Source organism: Zootoca vivipara, chromosome 12 (genome assembly GCF_963506605.1).
Source record: "Zootoca vivipara chromosome 12, rZooViv1.1, whole genome shotgun sequence".
Classification (NCBI taxonomy): domain Eukaryota; kingdom Metazoa; phylum Chordata; class Lepidosauria; order Squamata; family Lacertidae; genus Zootoca; species Zootoca vivipara.
The window spans coordinates 14,652,677-14,670,170 of NC_083287.1; the positions used below are offsets into that span (position 1 = coordinate 14,652,677).

Genomic DNA, 17,494 nt, shown 5'->3' on the forward strand with positions numbered 1-17,494 from the left:
ACACCCCGAAAATAAGCCATACCTAAGACGGCCCTGGATAGAGCTCCTGAGGGTGGCCAGCCTCGCTATCGCCACCTCCGCCACCCCGCACGCTCTTCGTCCCCCTGTTGTTGTTTTAGTTAGTTTAGTTTTTGGGCGCCTGCCGCATTCGCAGAACGCGAGAGAGTTTTTATCTCTGCCGAAGCGGGCCCTCCCCCCGCTCCCTCTTCCGAAACCACCACCGAAACCTCCGAGCCGGGTCCGCAGCATGGTGGTAGGGGCAGAGGCGGTGGGTTTGTCAGGGGGCTGTGAAGGGAGGACGCGAAGGCGGAGGGAAGCCCCCCCCCCCGTGCTGCTGCCGGGCATGTGCGGCGCCCCAGGAAAATGGCAGAGGCGGTGTGAATCCAAGCGATGGGGGCAGCTAACAGACACGCGAGCCATGTCGCCGGCATGCTGGGTCCTTTCCCTTCAGTGAGTGCCAGCTGGCGGCTCCCGAGCCCGAGATTCTGCCTTCCGCTGGGGCTGCCGAGGAGCCTTGCAAGGGAGGAAAGGAGGCGAAGCCGGAGCCACCTCCCCCTCCACCGCCTCCTCCCCCTTTGCCACCGCTGCCTCTTCTCCCCGCTGCAGCGTCTCCCGGGTCCCGCATGCTGAAGCGCGGGCAGATGAAGGGTCGCTCCGCAAAGGATCGGTCTGCCGCGGCTGCAGAGTGGAGCACCGAGCCAGCGGCTTAGCTTCTTCTCTCTTTTTTTGCCCAGCCGAGGAGGCCTGCAGCCCCGCCGCCGAAATCGGCGGCAGGGCGGAGCGCTCCGCAGCGCCGAGTGCTCGGAGCGCCCTGCAGCGGGCGGAGCGGCGAGCCAACAGCCTGGCCTCTTCCTGCCCCAGCCGAGGAGGTCTGCCGCCCCGCCGCCGGAATCGGCAGCTGCGGAGCGGAGCGCTCCGCAGCGCCGAGTGCTCGGAGCGCCCTGCAGCGGGCGGAGCGCCGAGCCAGCGGCCTGGCCTCTTCCTGGCCCGGCCGAGGAGACCTGCCGCCCCGCCGCCAGAATCAGCAGCTGCAGAGCGGAGCGCTCTGCAGCACCGAGCGCCCGGCAGCGCTGGGCAGAGCAAAGAGCCAGCAGCCTGTCGCCTCGGTGCGTGGAACCTGCTGCTGCAGCGCCGCGCAGAGCGCCCAGCAGCACCATGCAGAGCACCCAGCAGCACCCCGAGCCCTCGGCCCAGCCCGGCCAAGGAGGCCTTAAGGTACCATAAAAACATAATTAAAAAAAATAAGACATCCCCTTAAAATAAGACACCGTGTTGTTTTTTTTGAGGAAAAAAAGTTATAAGACGGTGTCTTAAAAAAGGGGAAACACGGTATATGAGATCAAGGCCCTACCATAATTTAATTCAATTCTTTTTAAAAAATAATAATATGCAGATGAATTGTTGCAGAAGCTCTAGATGACATTTTTCAAGGTAGTGAATTTCACTGTTGAGAGGGAAATTGTATTTTTCTAATATGCTCCCCACAACAAGGTTCTTTTGGATATTGTACATATTGAGGCATCATTGCTGAGGTGTTTGCTTTAGTAGGTGCTATCCCTCTCATCTTATGTGAAGCTATGAACCAGTAAATATTAATGTGGCCTACAGGTTAAAGTACTAAATTAATTCTTCATTGAGCTTGACTAGGGATGCGAGCATTTTTGGATCCATGATGTACTAGGACAGTTTTTGTAAAGGAAAGGAACAAAATTTGGTACAGCTATTTTCATCCAACAGATCATGAAATAATGCTGATAAGAAATAAAGGCTGCTTTTCATATGTTCATAGATACTGCTCTCAACATTACAAATGCACTTGACCAGTAAAATAGATTTTCAGTGCTTCATTTTTACTCATTTTTGCCTTTTACAAATGTGTTAAATAATGTTTCAGTACTATGCTACATAAAACAATTTCACACTTAAATTTCCCATTTTTTTTAGCCCAAGTATTTATAGACTACTGCAAAAATGGTGTTTCTGAAAAGCACTTGGATTCACAAATGCTAAATAACCTGCTAACATCTTTGCTCCGGTGCTGTTTGCTGAAAGAATTATTTCATGTATTCCGCACTAGCATAATGATTAAAATACTGGTAAGTAGCTTGGTATTTTTAATGGTGAAGACTATACATGTCTACCTAGAAGTAAGTCCCATTGAGTAAATGGGTATACAACTGCAGCTTAAAAGGTCTTCTTACTCATGGTATAATGACGTCATGTGTTTATCTTAATAAGCTTTCAATTTTGTTTACTTGGGTTTTGGTTCTGAGCTATTAATTTGGAAATCATAAGATAAGTTTTAAAAATCTACAAGAGCCAAAAATGTTAAAGTGGGACAGGGAGGAGAGACAGCCTTTAAATGCCCAGGGAAGTGCAGTACCTGACTCATCACGTGAGTGGCTGTGGTGTGAACCCATCAAAAAGGCAGGAAAATTGCTGTGCAATTGATGCCCCCTGTTTTTGGGGGCTCCAATTTAAGAAAATGGGGGGAGATGGCCCAGAGTTGTTGAGGTTTTTCTGGGGAGGGTTGCCCAGAGTTGTTGAACTTTTTGGGGGGAGGAATGCCGAAAATCACTCACCAGACTGACAAACGCTGCCAATCGCCCGCGTCACAGAAGCAGAGAACCGTCTGCCCAATTGGCGCAGCAGCAGCCCTTGCCACAGCTACCAGTCACCCACCCAATCGCTGCTGACAAACTCCTGGTTGTGGCTGCAACCAATCGCCCATTCCCCCCTCTGCACTATCCATGTATAAGACGAGCCCCGATTTTGAACATTACTTTAGACTAAAACTTTTACAAATATAGGACTGAATTGAGACAACTGGGAGCATAGCAAGAGGTTGTGTGCCCATAACTGCATTTATCCCTGGCAAATAGACAACCAGTGCTTTGCTTTCACCTTCTGTGAAAGTTAAGACATTTAAAACTCCAGAAATGGCACTGAATGGGTTCCAAGTGTTCACATGCATAAGTGGCTCCATTGGATTATGACCATTGGACTTTACACATTGCAAGAACAAAAAAACCCTATTGTATGTGCACACAAATAGGTGCTTCCGCACTCCCTGCATAGCAGATTTTTCAAAACTCTCAGCACACTTTTCTCTGATTTATACTGCTCTGCATTGTGACCATCGCCATTTAAAAATAGATAAACATAGAATGCAATTTAACCCCTTGCCTGGCAGCATGGTGGTTGCTTTCATATGGATGGGGTCCCACACCAGAATAGTACTGACTGTATCTGAAAACCTGGTAGGGTCAGGCAGATAATAACTAACTAACTTAACTAACTTATAACTCACCATTCACCAAATGATCACAAAAATAGCCAAGTTACATTAAACCACAAACAACATAAAACTGCAAAACAAGCCATGACCAAGTTAACAGAACAGTTATGCACAGCGGGTGGCGCTGTGGGTTACCTCAGAGCCTAGGGCTTGCTGATCAGAAGGTCAGCGGTTCAAATCCCCGTGACGGGGTGAGCTCCCGTTGCTTGGTCCCAGCTCCTGCCCACCTAGCAGTTCGAAAGCACATCAAAGTGCAAGTAGATAAATAGGTACCGCTCTGGCGGGAAGGTAAACGGCGTTTCCGTGTGCTGCTCTGGTTTGCCAGAAGCAGCTTTGTCATGCTGGCCACATGACCTGGAAGCTGTACACCGGCTCCCTTGGCCAATAGAGCAAGATGAGCGCCGCAACCCCAGAGTCGGTCACGACTGGACCTAATGGTCAGGGGTCCCTTTACCCTTTACCTTTAATGCAGGAGGAGTAAGACAGCTGTCAGCCAAAGACCTGAGTAAAAGAGGCACCTCTTGACCAATCATGAAAAAGCATATAGTGATGATGCAAGATGCACCTCAGGGTGGAAGTCCTACAACCTGATTGGACGCATTTATTAGATTTCTGTGCCACTTTTCATTCAGGTGAATCGCAAAGCAGCTTACAAACAATAAATAGTAAGAACATAATAGAATATCACAAATGCAGTATAAATCATGGCGGTCACCACAGAGAATTTAACTTCCCACACCACCACCACATTGCCTGTCCAATGCTTGAGGTTCACCAGGACAGGTGATACTGCACAGGTACAGTATCCCAGTCGCTCAGAAGTGGCAACCTCATGCCATGGAGTAATGATTAACTGTTGGAAGCCATCTATACGAGAGTCAGGTGTTTTGTTTCAGATTGAAATTGTTCCTTGAAGTTTTGTTAATTACAGCTAATGTATTTAGCTCTAATGTTGAGGCATTTTTGTTTAGCCAACTGTAGACATTCTCCTCAATGTCTTTGAACAAGTGGCGTCCATGAAACTAAGAGTCTTAGTGCCTGAGTTAATTGACATATCTTGTAAGGTATGACTTTGATTATTTGATTCTATCTTAAATGTCATTCTGCCTTCTGCATAAATTTATCTGCTTCTTCTACACATCTTATAAAGCTCATAAATTATGTTCATTTTTATTAGATTTTATGCTTTTTCATGCTGAAGATTGTGGGTCCAAAGGTTAACCCTTTTAAAAAAAACTCCAGAGGAAAGTTATATGGACATAGAGCATATTTATTGAAAATAAATTCTACCATCCACAGTCAATACACATAGAATTAAAAACTTAAGCCAAGAAATAGTATCAGCCTTGTAGATAATATACTAAGCTATTGTTTGTTTGCTGCATTTATATTCCACCTTTTTTCTCCAATGAGCTCGAGGTGGCATATATAATTCCCATTTATTTGTTACATTACTGTTTACATAACTTAAGTTCACTGGGAGGTTTGTTCAGATGATTAAAACTGACTAAAGTTACAAACGCCATGAAGGTGTTTATGTTCCTGTAATATTAAGAACTTTGTATGTTTGGAAAGATGCTTTCTTGAATACAAGGGAGGAAGTTGGGTTGTTGTTGTTGTTTTTTAATATAATGGGAGCATGGAGGATTGCAGCTGATTTTTGTACTGTAAATTGGTATAAGATTTGGAGAATTTGGACAGCTTTATAGAATTCTGGGTCATCCCTTTACATGATCATAAGCTGCTGTCATGTACTAGCTTCTTCTATAGTCCTCTGCAAAGGCTATAACATCATAGTATTTAGAAGACTCAATCCTGTCAGTACTAGCACTAACCTTAGACATTTTATACCTCAAAGGGGGGGGGAATCAAAATTTGCACCCTTCTTACATAACACAGAGGTCTGCTAGCAGGAGGCGCAAAATTGGCATCCAAATTAAAATCTGTTGCCTGAAGTGACTGCTTCATGTTACGATAAGCCTTGGCTTTACCATAGGAATAGTATAATTTGCATTACCTATGAGTCAGTGCAACTGTGAATTAGACAGAATTTGGCTGGAGGACCCAGGTGCCGCTGTGGATTAAACCACAGAGTCTAGGGCTTGCTGATCAGAAGGTCGGCAGTTCGAATCCCTGCAACGGGGTGAGCTCCTGTTGCTTGGTCCCAGCTCCTGCCCACCTAGCAGTTCAAAAGCACATCAAAGTGCAAGTAGATAAATAGGGACCGCTCCAGCGGGAAGGTAAACGGCATTTCCGTGTGCTGCTCTAGTTCACCAGAAGCAGCTTTGTCATGCTGGCCACATGACCCGGAAGCTGTCTGCGGACAAACGCCGGCTCCCTCGGCCTATAGAGCGAGATGAGCGCCACAACCCCAGAGTCGGACACGACTGGACCTGATGGTCATGGGCCCCTTTACCTTTTACAGTGCAACTGTGAATTAGACAGAATTTGGCTGGAGGTTGGGAAAGCTGTTACCTCCAAAATCCATTTAGCTATAGAATTCTTCCACCAGTTTTCCCTTATCCCCAGAGCATATGTCATATAAGGATTTATACTAGAGATTGGCAACCTCTTTGCTGTTGAGGGCTGCATACAGTAGGGCTAGATCACTCATGCCAGATAACAGAACTGATCACTTGCAGCGGGATTTTGAAAGCCAGTTGCCCAACACTGCTTTATACATAGGTGTATTACTTAACTGTCTATTGTTAATCACTTGTACAGAACTTTGTAAACAAAGAATTGCTTAGGAAGTCTTCAGTGATATTCAGGTTTTTGGTGCTTTGGGGTTTATTTCCTTCCTGTCATAGCTTTGTGATGGTGGAATGGTTTTTAAAGACGAACACGTTGGCTGCATCACCACATTCCTAAACCAACTACAAGTTTCCAGTCAGGAACAAGCTATTTTTTTGTCCAGGTATGTTCTTCTCTTATGCAATCTATATTAAATCTAAAATATATTTTCTCAACTACTGGTGCCATAAAATGCCAGTCTACGCATTTTATAAACTATTTTTCGGTCTCAACAAGATGACAATATTAAATATGGGGTTATATTATTGATTTTATTTTATTTTTTATTTTGGAAGCTGCCATTGAGGGCTCTTATGCTTTGTTTTGTTGTTGTTTAGTCGTCTTAGTCGTGTTTGACTCTCTGTGACCCCATGAACCAGAGCATGCCTTGGAAACTCTCTCTTTCTTTTCAAAGCTTCTCATTTTTTTATGTCCATGGAGTTTACTTAGGATGAACAAAAATGAAGAATGAAGTTTGGCAATATCACTTTCAAATGAGTACATACAATGTGATAAAGATCTCCCGTTTCTGAACTTTTATGTCTGGTTCAGCCATAACAATCTTGGTCTAATAAAGTATGGTTTATCAAACCCAAAATAAAAACTTGCTTATGTCCTTCCTCCTTTCTCTGATGCTCCACAATTAGGTCTCAGTTTATTAAACCATTGTTCCTCTTTATATCCAAACCTGGGAACTGTAGTATGGCCTTAGAGTACAAGCTAGGATATGAAACCAGGATCAGATCCTAGTTAAACCAGTTTCCCAGTTTGAAAGCAAGAGAGAAGCTACGGTTTAAGAAACCCTGGAAGTCCTTCATTACAGTGCATAATGCTAATATTCCATCTAATAAACAAACCATGGTCATTGTCTCTGAACTGGGTCTTGAACTTTCTGTTGGAGCCTGTGGAGAGAGGAAGGAGGAATTGGAGCGAAACCAACTAGGTAATTAATGAGCTGGATTATGCTTACCACAATCCCCAGTAAGTATACAGAGTTGTTGGGTGAATTTAGGAGTAGAAAGAGGTAATTAATTAGGCTGTAGGGACAAAATCTGAGGCCACAACAGGTAGGAGAATGGGGAAGCTGGAGGGAGATGCTGTTAGGGTAATGTGAGCAGTATTAACATTCCAACAGAACTTGCCTCCCCATTAGGTTCTGAGGCAGAACCCCAGGACATAGCTCCGGGTCCAGCAGGGGCCCAAGCACTCTCACACACGGCCTTCCCCCCCCTTTGCCTATTGTTCTCTGCCCTAGGGTGATGTAGCATACAGCAAGGTGAGGTGGGAAAAGACCCACACATTTGTGTCTATGGGAAAAGGGCAACCTCTTTGGACATGTACCAGTAATTAACTGGGTAGCTAAGGCAATTATCTTAACTTAAGAAATGGTTTGATTGGTCCAGCAGGTTTACTCTCACACATTCTAACCTCACATGTACAGCATCATAGGCCTGGAAGGAACACAAAGATATCCACACTGAACCACAAAAACAACACTATGAAGTATCCAGGTGCACACTTTTGTTGTATGCTGCAGTTGCTTCCCTTGACCTCCATAATACTACCCATGCCATGCAGCAGATAAAAAAAACTGGATCATATTTTGATTGCAGAGTGTATGCTTTGTGGCCGGGGGGGGGGGGGGGGAGTATAAGTGCAGCAAAAGATAATTTTTTAGAAAGTCACTTGTTGCTTTTTCTGTTAACTCCAAATTTAAGCTTTATCAAAAGCAGATAACTGTTGTTCCTTAGATTTCAGGCAAGACATTTCCATAAGGCTAGCGTTTGTGACTTGGATTCAGCAATTGCAGAATTTCAGGTACAGTATATACTCATTGTTTTAAAATCAAGCTTGGGAGGACATCTCAATACTAATCAAATCAAATGGAAGAGAGATACCTTGGAATCAGTAGACCCTGCTTCTGTATATATCACATGGTGACTGGGGTGCTAAATGCTTGAATGGCATATTTCTTCTTGGTGGTTTAGTATTCAAAAAAATATGGAGGAAATAACTTTCCCTTCTAAAAGGAGAAATAAATGGGGTGGTGGGAGACTTAGGGACCTGGACTGCTAAAGCCTGCTTAAATGTCCCTCAATCTTCATTCTCATACATCACATTGAAGTATTAAGTATTCTGAATGCAGTTGCCAGCACTCATGAGCAAGGTGCAGAATAGGCTTAGTTTCATGCTCAGGATAGGAATTAAGATCAGTTTGTATAAAAAGTCTATATGGCCATGTGTACTTGCAACTTTCTCTTTTACTGTCAATGTGAAAAGCTTGAAGATTAATTGCTTCATCATTACTCACAGCTAGCAGTTGCAATTCACCTGACCTCTACACTATCGTCTTTGGGTATTCTTTCTTTCTTTTTCCTTCCATCCTTCCTTCCAACCAACCATAGTTGCTTCTCAGAAAGCTTGACTCAAATGTTTATACAGTGTGCCAGCCAAATGTGTCTGGTGACTTCATGGCACTGCATCTCGTTCATCCTCTTTTTAATTGGAACAGAAAGTCATCTGTTGATCTTGTTGTTGTTTAGTTGTGTCCGACTCTTCATGACCCCATGGAACAGAGCATGCCAGGCACTCCTGTCTTCCACTACCTCCCACAGTTTGGTTAAACTCATGTTGGTAGCTTCGAGAACACTGTCCAACCACCTCATCCTCTGTGGTCCCCTTCTCCTTGTGCCCTCCATCTTTCCCAACATCAGGGTCTTTTCCAGAGAGTCTTTTCTTCTTATGAGGTGGTCAAAGTATTGGAGCCTCAGCTTCAGGATCTGTCCTTCCAGTGAGCACTCAGGGCTGATTTCCTTAAGAATGGATAGGTTTGATCTTCTCGCAGTCCATGGGACTCTCAAGAGTCTCCTCCAGCACCATAATTCAAAAGCATCAGCCTTCTTTATGGTCCAGCTCTCACTTCCATACATCACTACTGGGAAAACCATAGCTTTAACTATACGGACCTTTGTCGGCAAGGTGATGTCTCTGCTTTTTAAGATGCTGTCTAGGTTTGTCACTGCTTTTCTCCCAAGAAGTAGGCGTCTTCTAATTTCGTGACTGCCTCCATTTCTTCCCCTTCTATTTGCCAGGAGGTGATGGGACCAGTGGCCATGATCTTAGTTTTTTTGATGTTGAGCTTCAGACCATATTTTGCGCTCTCCTCTTTCACCCTCATTAAAAGGTTCTTTAATTCCTCCTCACTTTCTGCCATCAAGGTTGTGTCATCAGCATATCTGAGGTTGTTGATATTTCTTCTAGCAATCTTAATTCCGGCTTGGGGTTGGGATTCATCCAGTCCAGCCTTTCTCATGATGAATTCAGCATATACAGTGGTACCTCGACTTACGAACGACTCGACAGCCGAATTTTTTGACTTACGAATGGGGCTAATGGCCGTGTGATTATGAATGTCTCGACATCCGAAAGGAAACCGCGGTGGTTTTAGATAGGGACTTTTCGACTTACGAATGGGGCTAATGGCTGCGTGATTATGAATGTCTCGACATCCGAAAGGAAACCGCGGCGGTTTTAGATAGGGATTTTTCGACTTACGAATTTTTAGATAGGGTTGCTTCAACTTACGAATTTTTCCATTTCCAATGCATTCCTATGGGAAATCATGTTTCCAATGGGGTTTTTTGACTTATGAATTTTTCAACCTACGAAGGTGCCTTCGGAACGGATTAAATTTGTACGTCGAGGCACCACTGTAAGTTAAATAAACAGGGAGACAATATACAGCCTTGTCGTACTCCTTTCCCAATTTTGAACCAATCAGTTATTCCATGTCCAGTTCTAACTGTAGCTTCTTGTCCCACATAGAGATTTCTCAGGAGACAGATGAGATGATCCGGCACTCCCATTTCTTTAAGAACTTACCATAGTTTGCTGTGGTCGACACAGTCAAAAGCTTTTGCGTAGTCAATGAAGCAGAAGTAGATGTTTTTCTGGAACTCTCTAGCTTTCTCCATAATCCAGCGCATGTTTTCAATTTGGTCTCTGGTTCCTCTGCCCCTTCGAAATCCAGCTTGCACTTCTGGGAGTTCTCGGTCCACATACTGCTTAAGCCTGCCTTGTAGAATTTTAAGCATAACCTTGCTAGTGTGTGAAATGAGCGCAGTTGTGCGGTAGTTGGAGCATTCTTTGGCACTGCCCTTCTTTGGGATTGGGATGTAGACTGATCTTCTCCAATCCTCTGGCCGCTGCTGAGTTTTCCAAACTTGCTGGCATATTCAGTGTAGCACTGTCTTGATCTTAGTTTTTAATAAGTCCTGTCCAAGAAGATCCTTCCCTGGAGAAATCAGTCCTGATGGTAGCTGCTTTTGGAAGTACTAAATGTGAATGGTATTAGGCTTGCACATGATGAAAACTTGACTTTTTGGCAGCTTTTTGCTGGAGAGAAAACTTGTGGGTGCACCTGCATCCAAGGTTTTCATTGGAAAACCCACTGAAGGGGAACAAGTAGCACAGCCTAGCCTGAGGTAGATTGCAACCTACATTGCTGCATTTTGTATATGTTTAAAAGCTAAATAGAAACCCAAACATCTTTGTATTCAGCATCTTTGTTTGTCCCTATGAAGCTACTGTTAAACAAAATGTAAAGTATTTGTCAGCTGCTTAAGGCAGTACATTTTTGATAATATTATATATTTTCCTATTTGAAAATTGGATTGCATTTTGCATTGAAGAATAATTGGAAGACTTATCTTTCAGTTCTTTGTACAATAACTGTTTTGAATGCTTTGGTTGTGAAAGATCTTACAGAATTTACTGTAGTTTCCCAGTGACAAAGTTACAAACAAATCCCAAGTTACTAAAGTGAGATAAAACTTCCAGTTTTAAAACAAAAAATTCAAATGCTTATTAAGTTTACTGTTTTGAGATCATATCAAATTATGAATAATTCTATTTGCATTTTATTACTTTTTGAACAGCATTGCAAAGAAAAAAGTGACTGGGCCAAACTGGGAACTTTATATGTTAATGTGAGAAGTGGATGTGAAAATTTTGGTGACCTTGAAAAGTACTCATTATGCATTGCTAATATCCTGACCGATTCAGTGACAGAAGAGAGACCAGGCGTTCCTTTTTGTGAATTTGCAGTTGCAGGTAAAATTTGTACAGTATTGCCCATTATTCTGGAGTCACATGCAAAGGGAACTTTAATAAAAGTTGGGGGTGCTTCACCAAAATATCATTTCAGCAAGCACTATCACCCCCAAGTCCTCTTCCAAGTGCAGTACCACCACAAATATTTCACAGGCAAACCAACCCAATGAGATTTTGGAGGAAGTTCACAGGCATGGAGACATCTTTAAAAAGTGCATCCACAGAAGTCACACATTAAAAACTTCCCTAAACAGGGCTGCCTTCAGATGTTTTCTAAATGTCAGGTAGTTGTTTATCTCTAATAGTGGGTGGAGCAACAAATATCGGGGTGGGGCAGTAAACTAGTTTCTACTCGCACTTGTCCTCCATCCAGATAAATAAGAGCCATCAGAGTTCCAGGAGACATTGCAGCCAGGGTGCAAAGGGTGCAAAAAAATACTTGGCGTGCAAAGGGTGTGGCCTGGGGAAGGTTCTGAAGGGCTGCATTTGGCCCAAGGTCTGAGGTTCCCCATCCTTGAATTAGATTTTAACATGGTATCTGAACCAGCCAACTGGCTCCATACTGATGGTGTTGGTTTCCTGGCCCTTAAATGGGTCATATGTGGTGTGGTGGTGCCATTTTCTCCCACCCTACTTGTCACCCTTCAAAACAGTTACAGCATAATCAGGGGTCAGCAAACTTTTTCAGCAGGGGGCCGGTCCACTGTCTCTCAGACCTTAAGGGGGGGCCAGACTATTTTTTTTGGGGGGGTGAACAAATTCCTATGCCCCACAAATAACCCAGAGATGCATTTTAAATAGAAGGACACATTCTACTTACGTAAAAACACGCTGATTCCGCAGGCCAGATTTATAAGGCGATTGGACCGCATCTGACCTCCAGGCCTTAGTTTGCCTACCCATGGCAAAAGTCTGCATACTAACTCAGTAGTCCCACTGTGTCCAATGAGACATGCCACCTAGTAAGCATGTTGAAGATGGAAGCCTGCTAATCCTACATTTATTGTATGTCTTTAAAAAAGCTGTTTTCATAGGAAATAATTCAGATTATTTACTTCACATAATGAATGTCACATTGGCACATATGGGAATGGGTAATCATTTAACTAGTTCCTTCTTTTAAAAACTTAATTTCAAGAAATCTAAAGCAACATGTGTGTTTTTTCTTTTCTAGTTAAGGCTGATGCTTGTCACAATGCAACAGATACAACTTTATTGGGAAGGATTGGTATCGGTGCTATGTTTTCATATTACAAAGTACAGCAGTGGCCAAAGGTACTTGGCTTCTTACAGGGCATTCTTGTGTGTCTAATCACATATTACATGAGCATGCAAGTAACACATGACCATGGCAGCATGGTTTTGGAGATATTTAATTTAGAAATTATTGCACACCTTGGCAGTGGGGGGGGGTTACTGTTCCTTTACTCATAATTAATTACTAACAATAATGATTCCCACATTCCTAAGATTATTCTAGTTTGCTTCTGCCAACTTTGAATCTCTAAAATTCAATTAGATGGATGACATTGGCAAACTTTTAGAGGCAATTTAGAAGAAGACCAAAACAAGTTGTAATGCTTCAAATGATTATTGTGGTTATTGCATTGCTGTATTTAAATTTAAGTCTCACTCTTTTCAGTGGGAAAGTGCTTACTTATCCTACTTAAGTCAGTGGGATTTTAAAAGTACTTAACTTTGCCTGATCATGCACAAGATATATAAGCGAGACAGCATAAGAAGTACAGTACTTTGGCAGAAACAGTGCCTTTAAGTGAGTGTTTTCTGAGTGGGGATAGATTTAATTATAAATTGATCAGCAATTTTAAACAGCATCTGTGAATGCTTGGGAGTTTTATATATAGTTCTAAATTACCTTGTTTTCAGAGGCATACACATTCTTGGGAACTGGAATATGGATTTAGGGGAGGCAGTGTTTCTTTAATTCCCTGTACATCATGGTTATTAAGGGTTATGTGGAGGACATGCCAAATTTAAAAATAGTTTCATTTGCTAAACTTGGTTAATTGGTTGTATATGTGGCAAGGTTTTCCCGCTGCGACAAATGGACTTGGCGATTTGCTTTTAAAAGGGTCTCACTTGCCTGATGTTTGCTCTCCTCTTGAGGCATATGTATTTATATAAATAATATTGGAAATTTCCAGCCAAATTATTCATGTAAATGCTCAGGAGCCAGGGTAATGCTTGGTATACTACATACTCACTTTTATAAGTTCAAAGTGGTTTTGGCAATCATTGAACACATACCAACAAAGCAATTTGCCTTTTTGGACCCCTAAGCTGAAATTGCAAACCATACAGGTATAAAAATATTGGTGCCTTTTAATCTTGAATTAAATTCATAAGCAGAAAACAATTCCTTGTATGAAGGGAGTGCAGCTCAATATGCTTGTGTATTGTGCTTTGGCTGAACCAATACTGTATTTTCCTGTGATGGAGGATAATGTCCTTGTTCAGATTGCTCCTCCCACTAGACTAGGGCTGAAACAATTAGGCTTCAAGGCTCCCTTTGTGGGAGGCAGCAGCCAACCTTCAGTCCTTTGTCCTGACTGATCCAAAAAGAAGCAAGTGGGAGGAGCAACCCAAATGAGGGTGTCATCCTATCACAGCAGAAATGAGTTTATCACAGGTAAAAGCTACCACTCCTTTCCATGCTCATTTTTTTCATACTTATCAGTGTTGCTAGCTAAGAACAAAAAAGAACACACACACCCTCGTGCTTAGGAATATACAGTGTCATGCATGAACAAGTATTCTGAGATGAAAAACTGATATGTACTGTGGTAATTATCTACGCTGCTTTCCTCCTTTGTATCATAGGCCAAGAAGGTTCTGGATACGCTTCATGCCTTAAAGATACATTTCACTTTTTTGAAAGGACTTCTTGGTCAGGAGAGATTGGCATCACGGTGCCACATTGTTAATGTTGCTGTGGAAATATTTCTCAAGTGCAGGAGCCTAGATGGAGCATTATGGGTATTGAGAGGTACACTTCTTTATTAACAGAAATAAGCAGGGCTTAAAATGACACGTGTAGGTTCTGTCCTACGTTACAGCAAAAGCGGAAATTGAGAGAGCCAAAATATGTGGTTGAAGTCTCAAGCTGACATTTACTCATATTTCGGAGAATTTGCTGACATAGGCTTGGTGAATAATTAAAGTATGTTGACAATAATAAAGAATAGAGGAAGCAGGGGGAACTGTCCATCATATAAAACTTTGTCTCCTTCATATTTCATGTCTTGCTGAATGCAGAAATGTCAAATCCTTACCTCCCTGGCAGTTTTCAGGAGAGCAACTTTCATTAGTTATGTAACATTTTGTGAGATTAATGGCCTGTTCCATAACAGTGCCGCACATTGCTGTGCAGATGGTCCCTTGGTGCTCTTGTCTGTGTTTAACTCCAGCTTCTGCTGCTCTGACCTGCTGCTGTGCTTCAAGTGACACTTTTGGGTAGCTGCTCCTAGCAGTAGCCAACCAGGAAATGAACCCTATAGACCTGCTCTGGAAGGGGGATATATGATATATGACATTATATCCTCCAATCACACATTTTAAACTCTTCTCTCTCTCTCTTTCTCTCTCCCATCCTGTGCAAATACCTTGGGGACACCTGGCTTCTGTCTCAGTCAGGAACTCAAGCTTGTCAACAAGGCTAGGCCAAACTGATAGTTTTCCACATAAGCTGCCAAGATAACACTCAAGTCTTTGCAGCCTCCAAACATTCCCATGACATTCACAATGATCAGTAGTTCATAACTGGACATCAAAATGATTTTCCTCAGGCTCTGCATGGAGAGCAGTTCTTTGTTAAATAGCTGAATGCAAGGTGGGCAGTTACCTGGGATCTTTCACAAGGCCCTATAATATTTTGTTTGTCAGCATTCATGGCCTCATTTTAATCGCTTTTAAAATACCAGTATTAATCTCTCTAGAGTCGGAATGGATAATAAGTACTCCAACATGGCCTTGTGATCGAATGGATGTCCTCAAGCGACATAACCTGCTATATGTAATAGCATCTGAATGCATTGCAAAGAGCCGTTATGGAGAAGCATTTGAAGTCTTGCAAAATCTACCAGGCTTCCAGAATTCTTGTAGTAAGTGTTTATAATTCCATTCTCAATAGCTAGTAAGCATCTATTGGCTTTTAATCAGATTTCATGCAAACTAGGATAAATTGGTATTTTATGCTGCAAGTGCTTGATACAGATTGCTCATTTCATAAGAAAGGTTTTCCTTCCATTCTCTTCTTGAAAGGAGAGCAACTGTTCAGTTTAAAACAACCGCTTCTTTCTGTTTTTTATCCTGTCTTCTATTTTGAGGTCTATAGAATTAAGAAACACACAAGGTGTTTTTGTTTATGTTTTGGTAAGACCTTTCAGGAATCTACAAAGCAGGATACACTTGGCAACAGTATGTATCTAGGTAGATACCATGTTGCATCATCACTGCCATTCAGATTATATATATATATATATATATATAAAGCATTTGTTCCCTGCCTTCTTAGAGTGCAGGCAGTCTGCATTGGGTTGGTTCTCCTTTGAAATCGGGGGGGGGGGGGGCGCTAAAGCTTATTGGTCAGCCTTCAAGAAGGCTCCTCCAGAAACAAGTCCTCCTACCTTAAGTCATGAAAGTAGTCTTTGCTGGGGATCTGACCTGCCTGTCCTTTGCAATATATTCTTAATCTGCCAACAGAACTTTAAAGCTGCAATACCTTGATGCTTGCAGGGTAGAGGCAAAGGAAGTGTAAAGGGAGGCCTTGGGTGTCAGGAAATGAATGAGGTAAACACTGTGGATAGAGATGATCAGAGGAGCAACAAGCTGGACATGTGTACTCCTGAAAATGATGCCAAGAGATGGTGGGCCAATTTTAGATGAGATTGGAATGAGAACAGATTTACTGAGGTGGATTATTTCTTGGCATATAGCAGTGTTGGAACCCTTTGTAGACTTGCAGTGTGGAGATTAGAGTTAAAATTCCTTGAATGTCAGTTGCTGGAAAGCCGCAGAGGAAGAGGAAGAAGAAGAAGAAGAAGAAGAAGAAGAAGAAGAAGAAGAAGAAGAAGAAGAAGAAGAAGAAGAAGAAGAAGAAGAAGAGTTTGGATTTGATATCCCACTTTATCACTACCCGAAGGAGTCTCAAAGCAGCTAACATTCTCCTTTCCCCTCCTCCCCTACAACAGACACCCTGTGATGTGGGTGGGGCTGAGAGACTGCAGAGAAGTGTGACTAGCCCAAGGCCATCCAGCAGCTGCATGTGGAGGAGCAGAGACGTGAACCCGGTTCCCCAGATTACAAGTCTACCGCTCTTAACCACTACACCACACTGGCATTTGCCCTCTTCTCCTTCCCATAACTATCTTGCCAGTCACTGGGAAAGGGGACACTGTACCATGTAGACCTTAGGTCTGATCCAGGTCAGCCATGAAGCTTGCTGGGTGGTCTCAGAACTATTTTTAAGTCTTCACCCATACTTCTGGATTGTGAGGCGCAATAATGGGATAAATATTTGTATACTAACGTTTATATACTGCCCATATAAGTGAGTTATATAAGTGGTTTCTGCACCATTCAAATACAAAATATAAAATTTAAATTGGAAGCACAAAAACCAATTATAAGACAATCAAGGCAATGGAAGCCAACACAGCAACTGAAAACAATTTAAAACAACATAATACCAGCCAGGGGAGCAACTTGGTTCTGAGTTCTAAAAGTACTAAAATAATTGTACAGATTAACATTCAAAGACTTAGCAAAAGGGATCATAGTGTGGGCACCAGTTAGTCCTCTAGGGAGGTCATTCCACCACAAATAAGACCCTTTCTCTAGTCCTTGCTAAGCGGGAGAACTTGGACAAGGGTTTCTGATGAAAATCAATTCTTGGGCAGGTATAAGGTAAAGGGGCCCCCGACCATCAGGTCCAGTTGTGTCTGACTCTGGGGTTGCGGCGCTCTTCTCACTCTATAGGCCGAGGGAGCCGGCGTTTGTCCGCAGACAGCTTCCGGGTCATGTGGCCAGCATGACAAAGCTGCTTCTGGCGAACCAGAGCAGCACACGGAAACGCCGTTTACCTTCCCGCCGGAGCGGTCCCTATTTATCTACTTGCACTTTGATGTGCTTTCGAACTGCTAGGTGGGCAGGAGCTGGGACCAAGCAATGGGAGCTCACCCCGTTGCAGGGATTTGAACCGCCGACCTTCTGATCAGCAAGCCCTAGACTCTGTGGTTTAACCCACAGCGCCACCTGGGTCCCCTTGGGCAG

General features: G+C 43.0%; 1 protein-coding gene across 1 annotated transcript in view; it reads left to right on the forward strand.

Annotated features, from left to right (window-relative positions):
- Positions 1-17,494, forward strand: part of TOPAZ1 (testis and ovary specific TOPAZ 1) — a 37,611-nt gene that overhangs the window by 17,244 nt on the left and 2,873 nt on the right. Inside the window, exons 8-15 of the mRNA XM_060281054.1 lie at positions 1,945-2,096; positions 4,270-4,362; positions 6,109-6,215; positions 7,843-7,909; positions 11,029-11,203; positions 12,378-12,478; positions 14,045-14,210; positions 15,160-15,324. Coding sequence (XP_060137037.1) covers positions 1,945-2,096; positions 4,270-4,362; positions 6,109-6,215; positions 7,843-7,909; positions 11,029-11,203; positions 12,378-12,478; positions 14,045-14,210; positions 15,160-15,324 — 1,026 coding nt within the window. The remainder of the gene's footprint in view (positions 1-1,944; positions 2,097-4,269; positions 4,363-6,108; positions 6,216-7,842; positions 7,910-11,028; positions 11,204-12,377; positions 12,479-14,044; positions 14,211-15,159; positions 15,325-17,494) is intronic.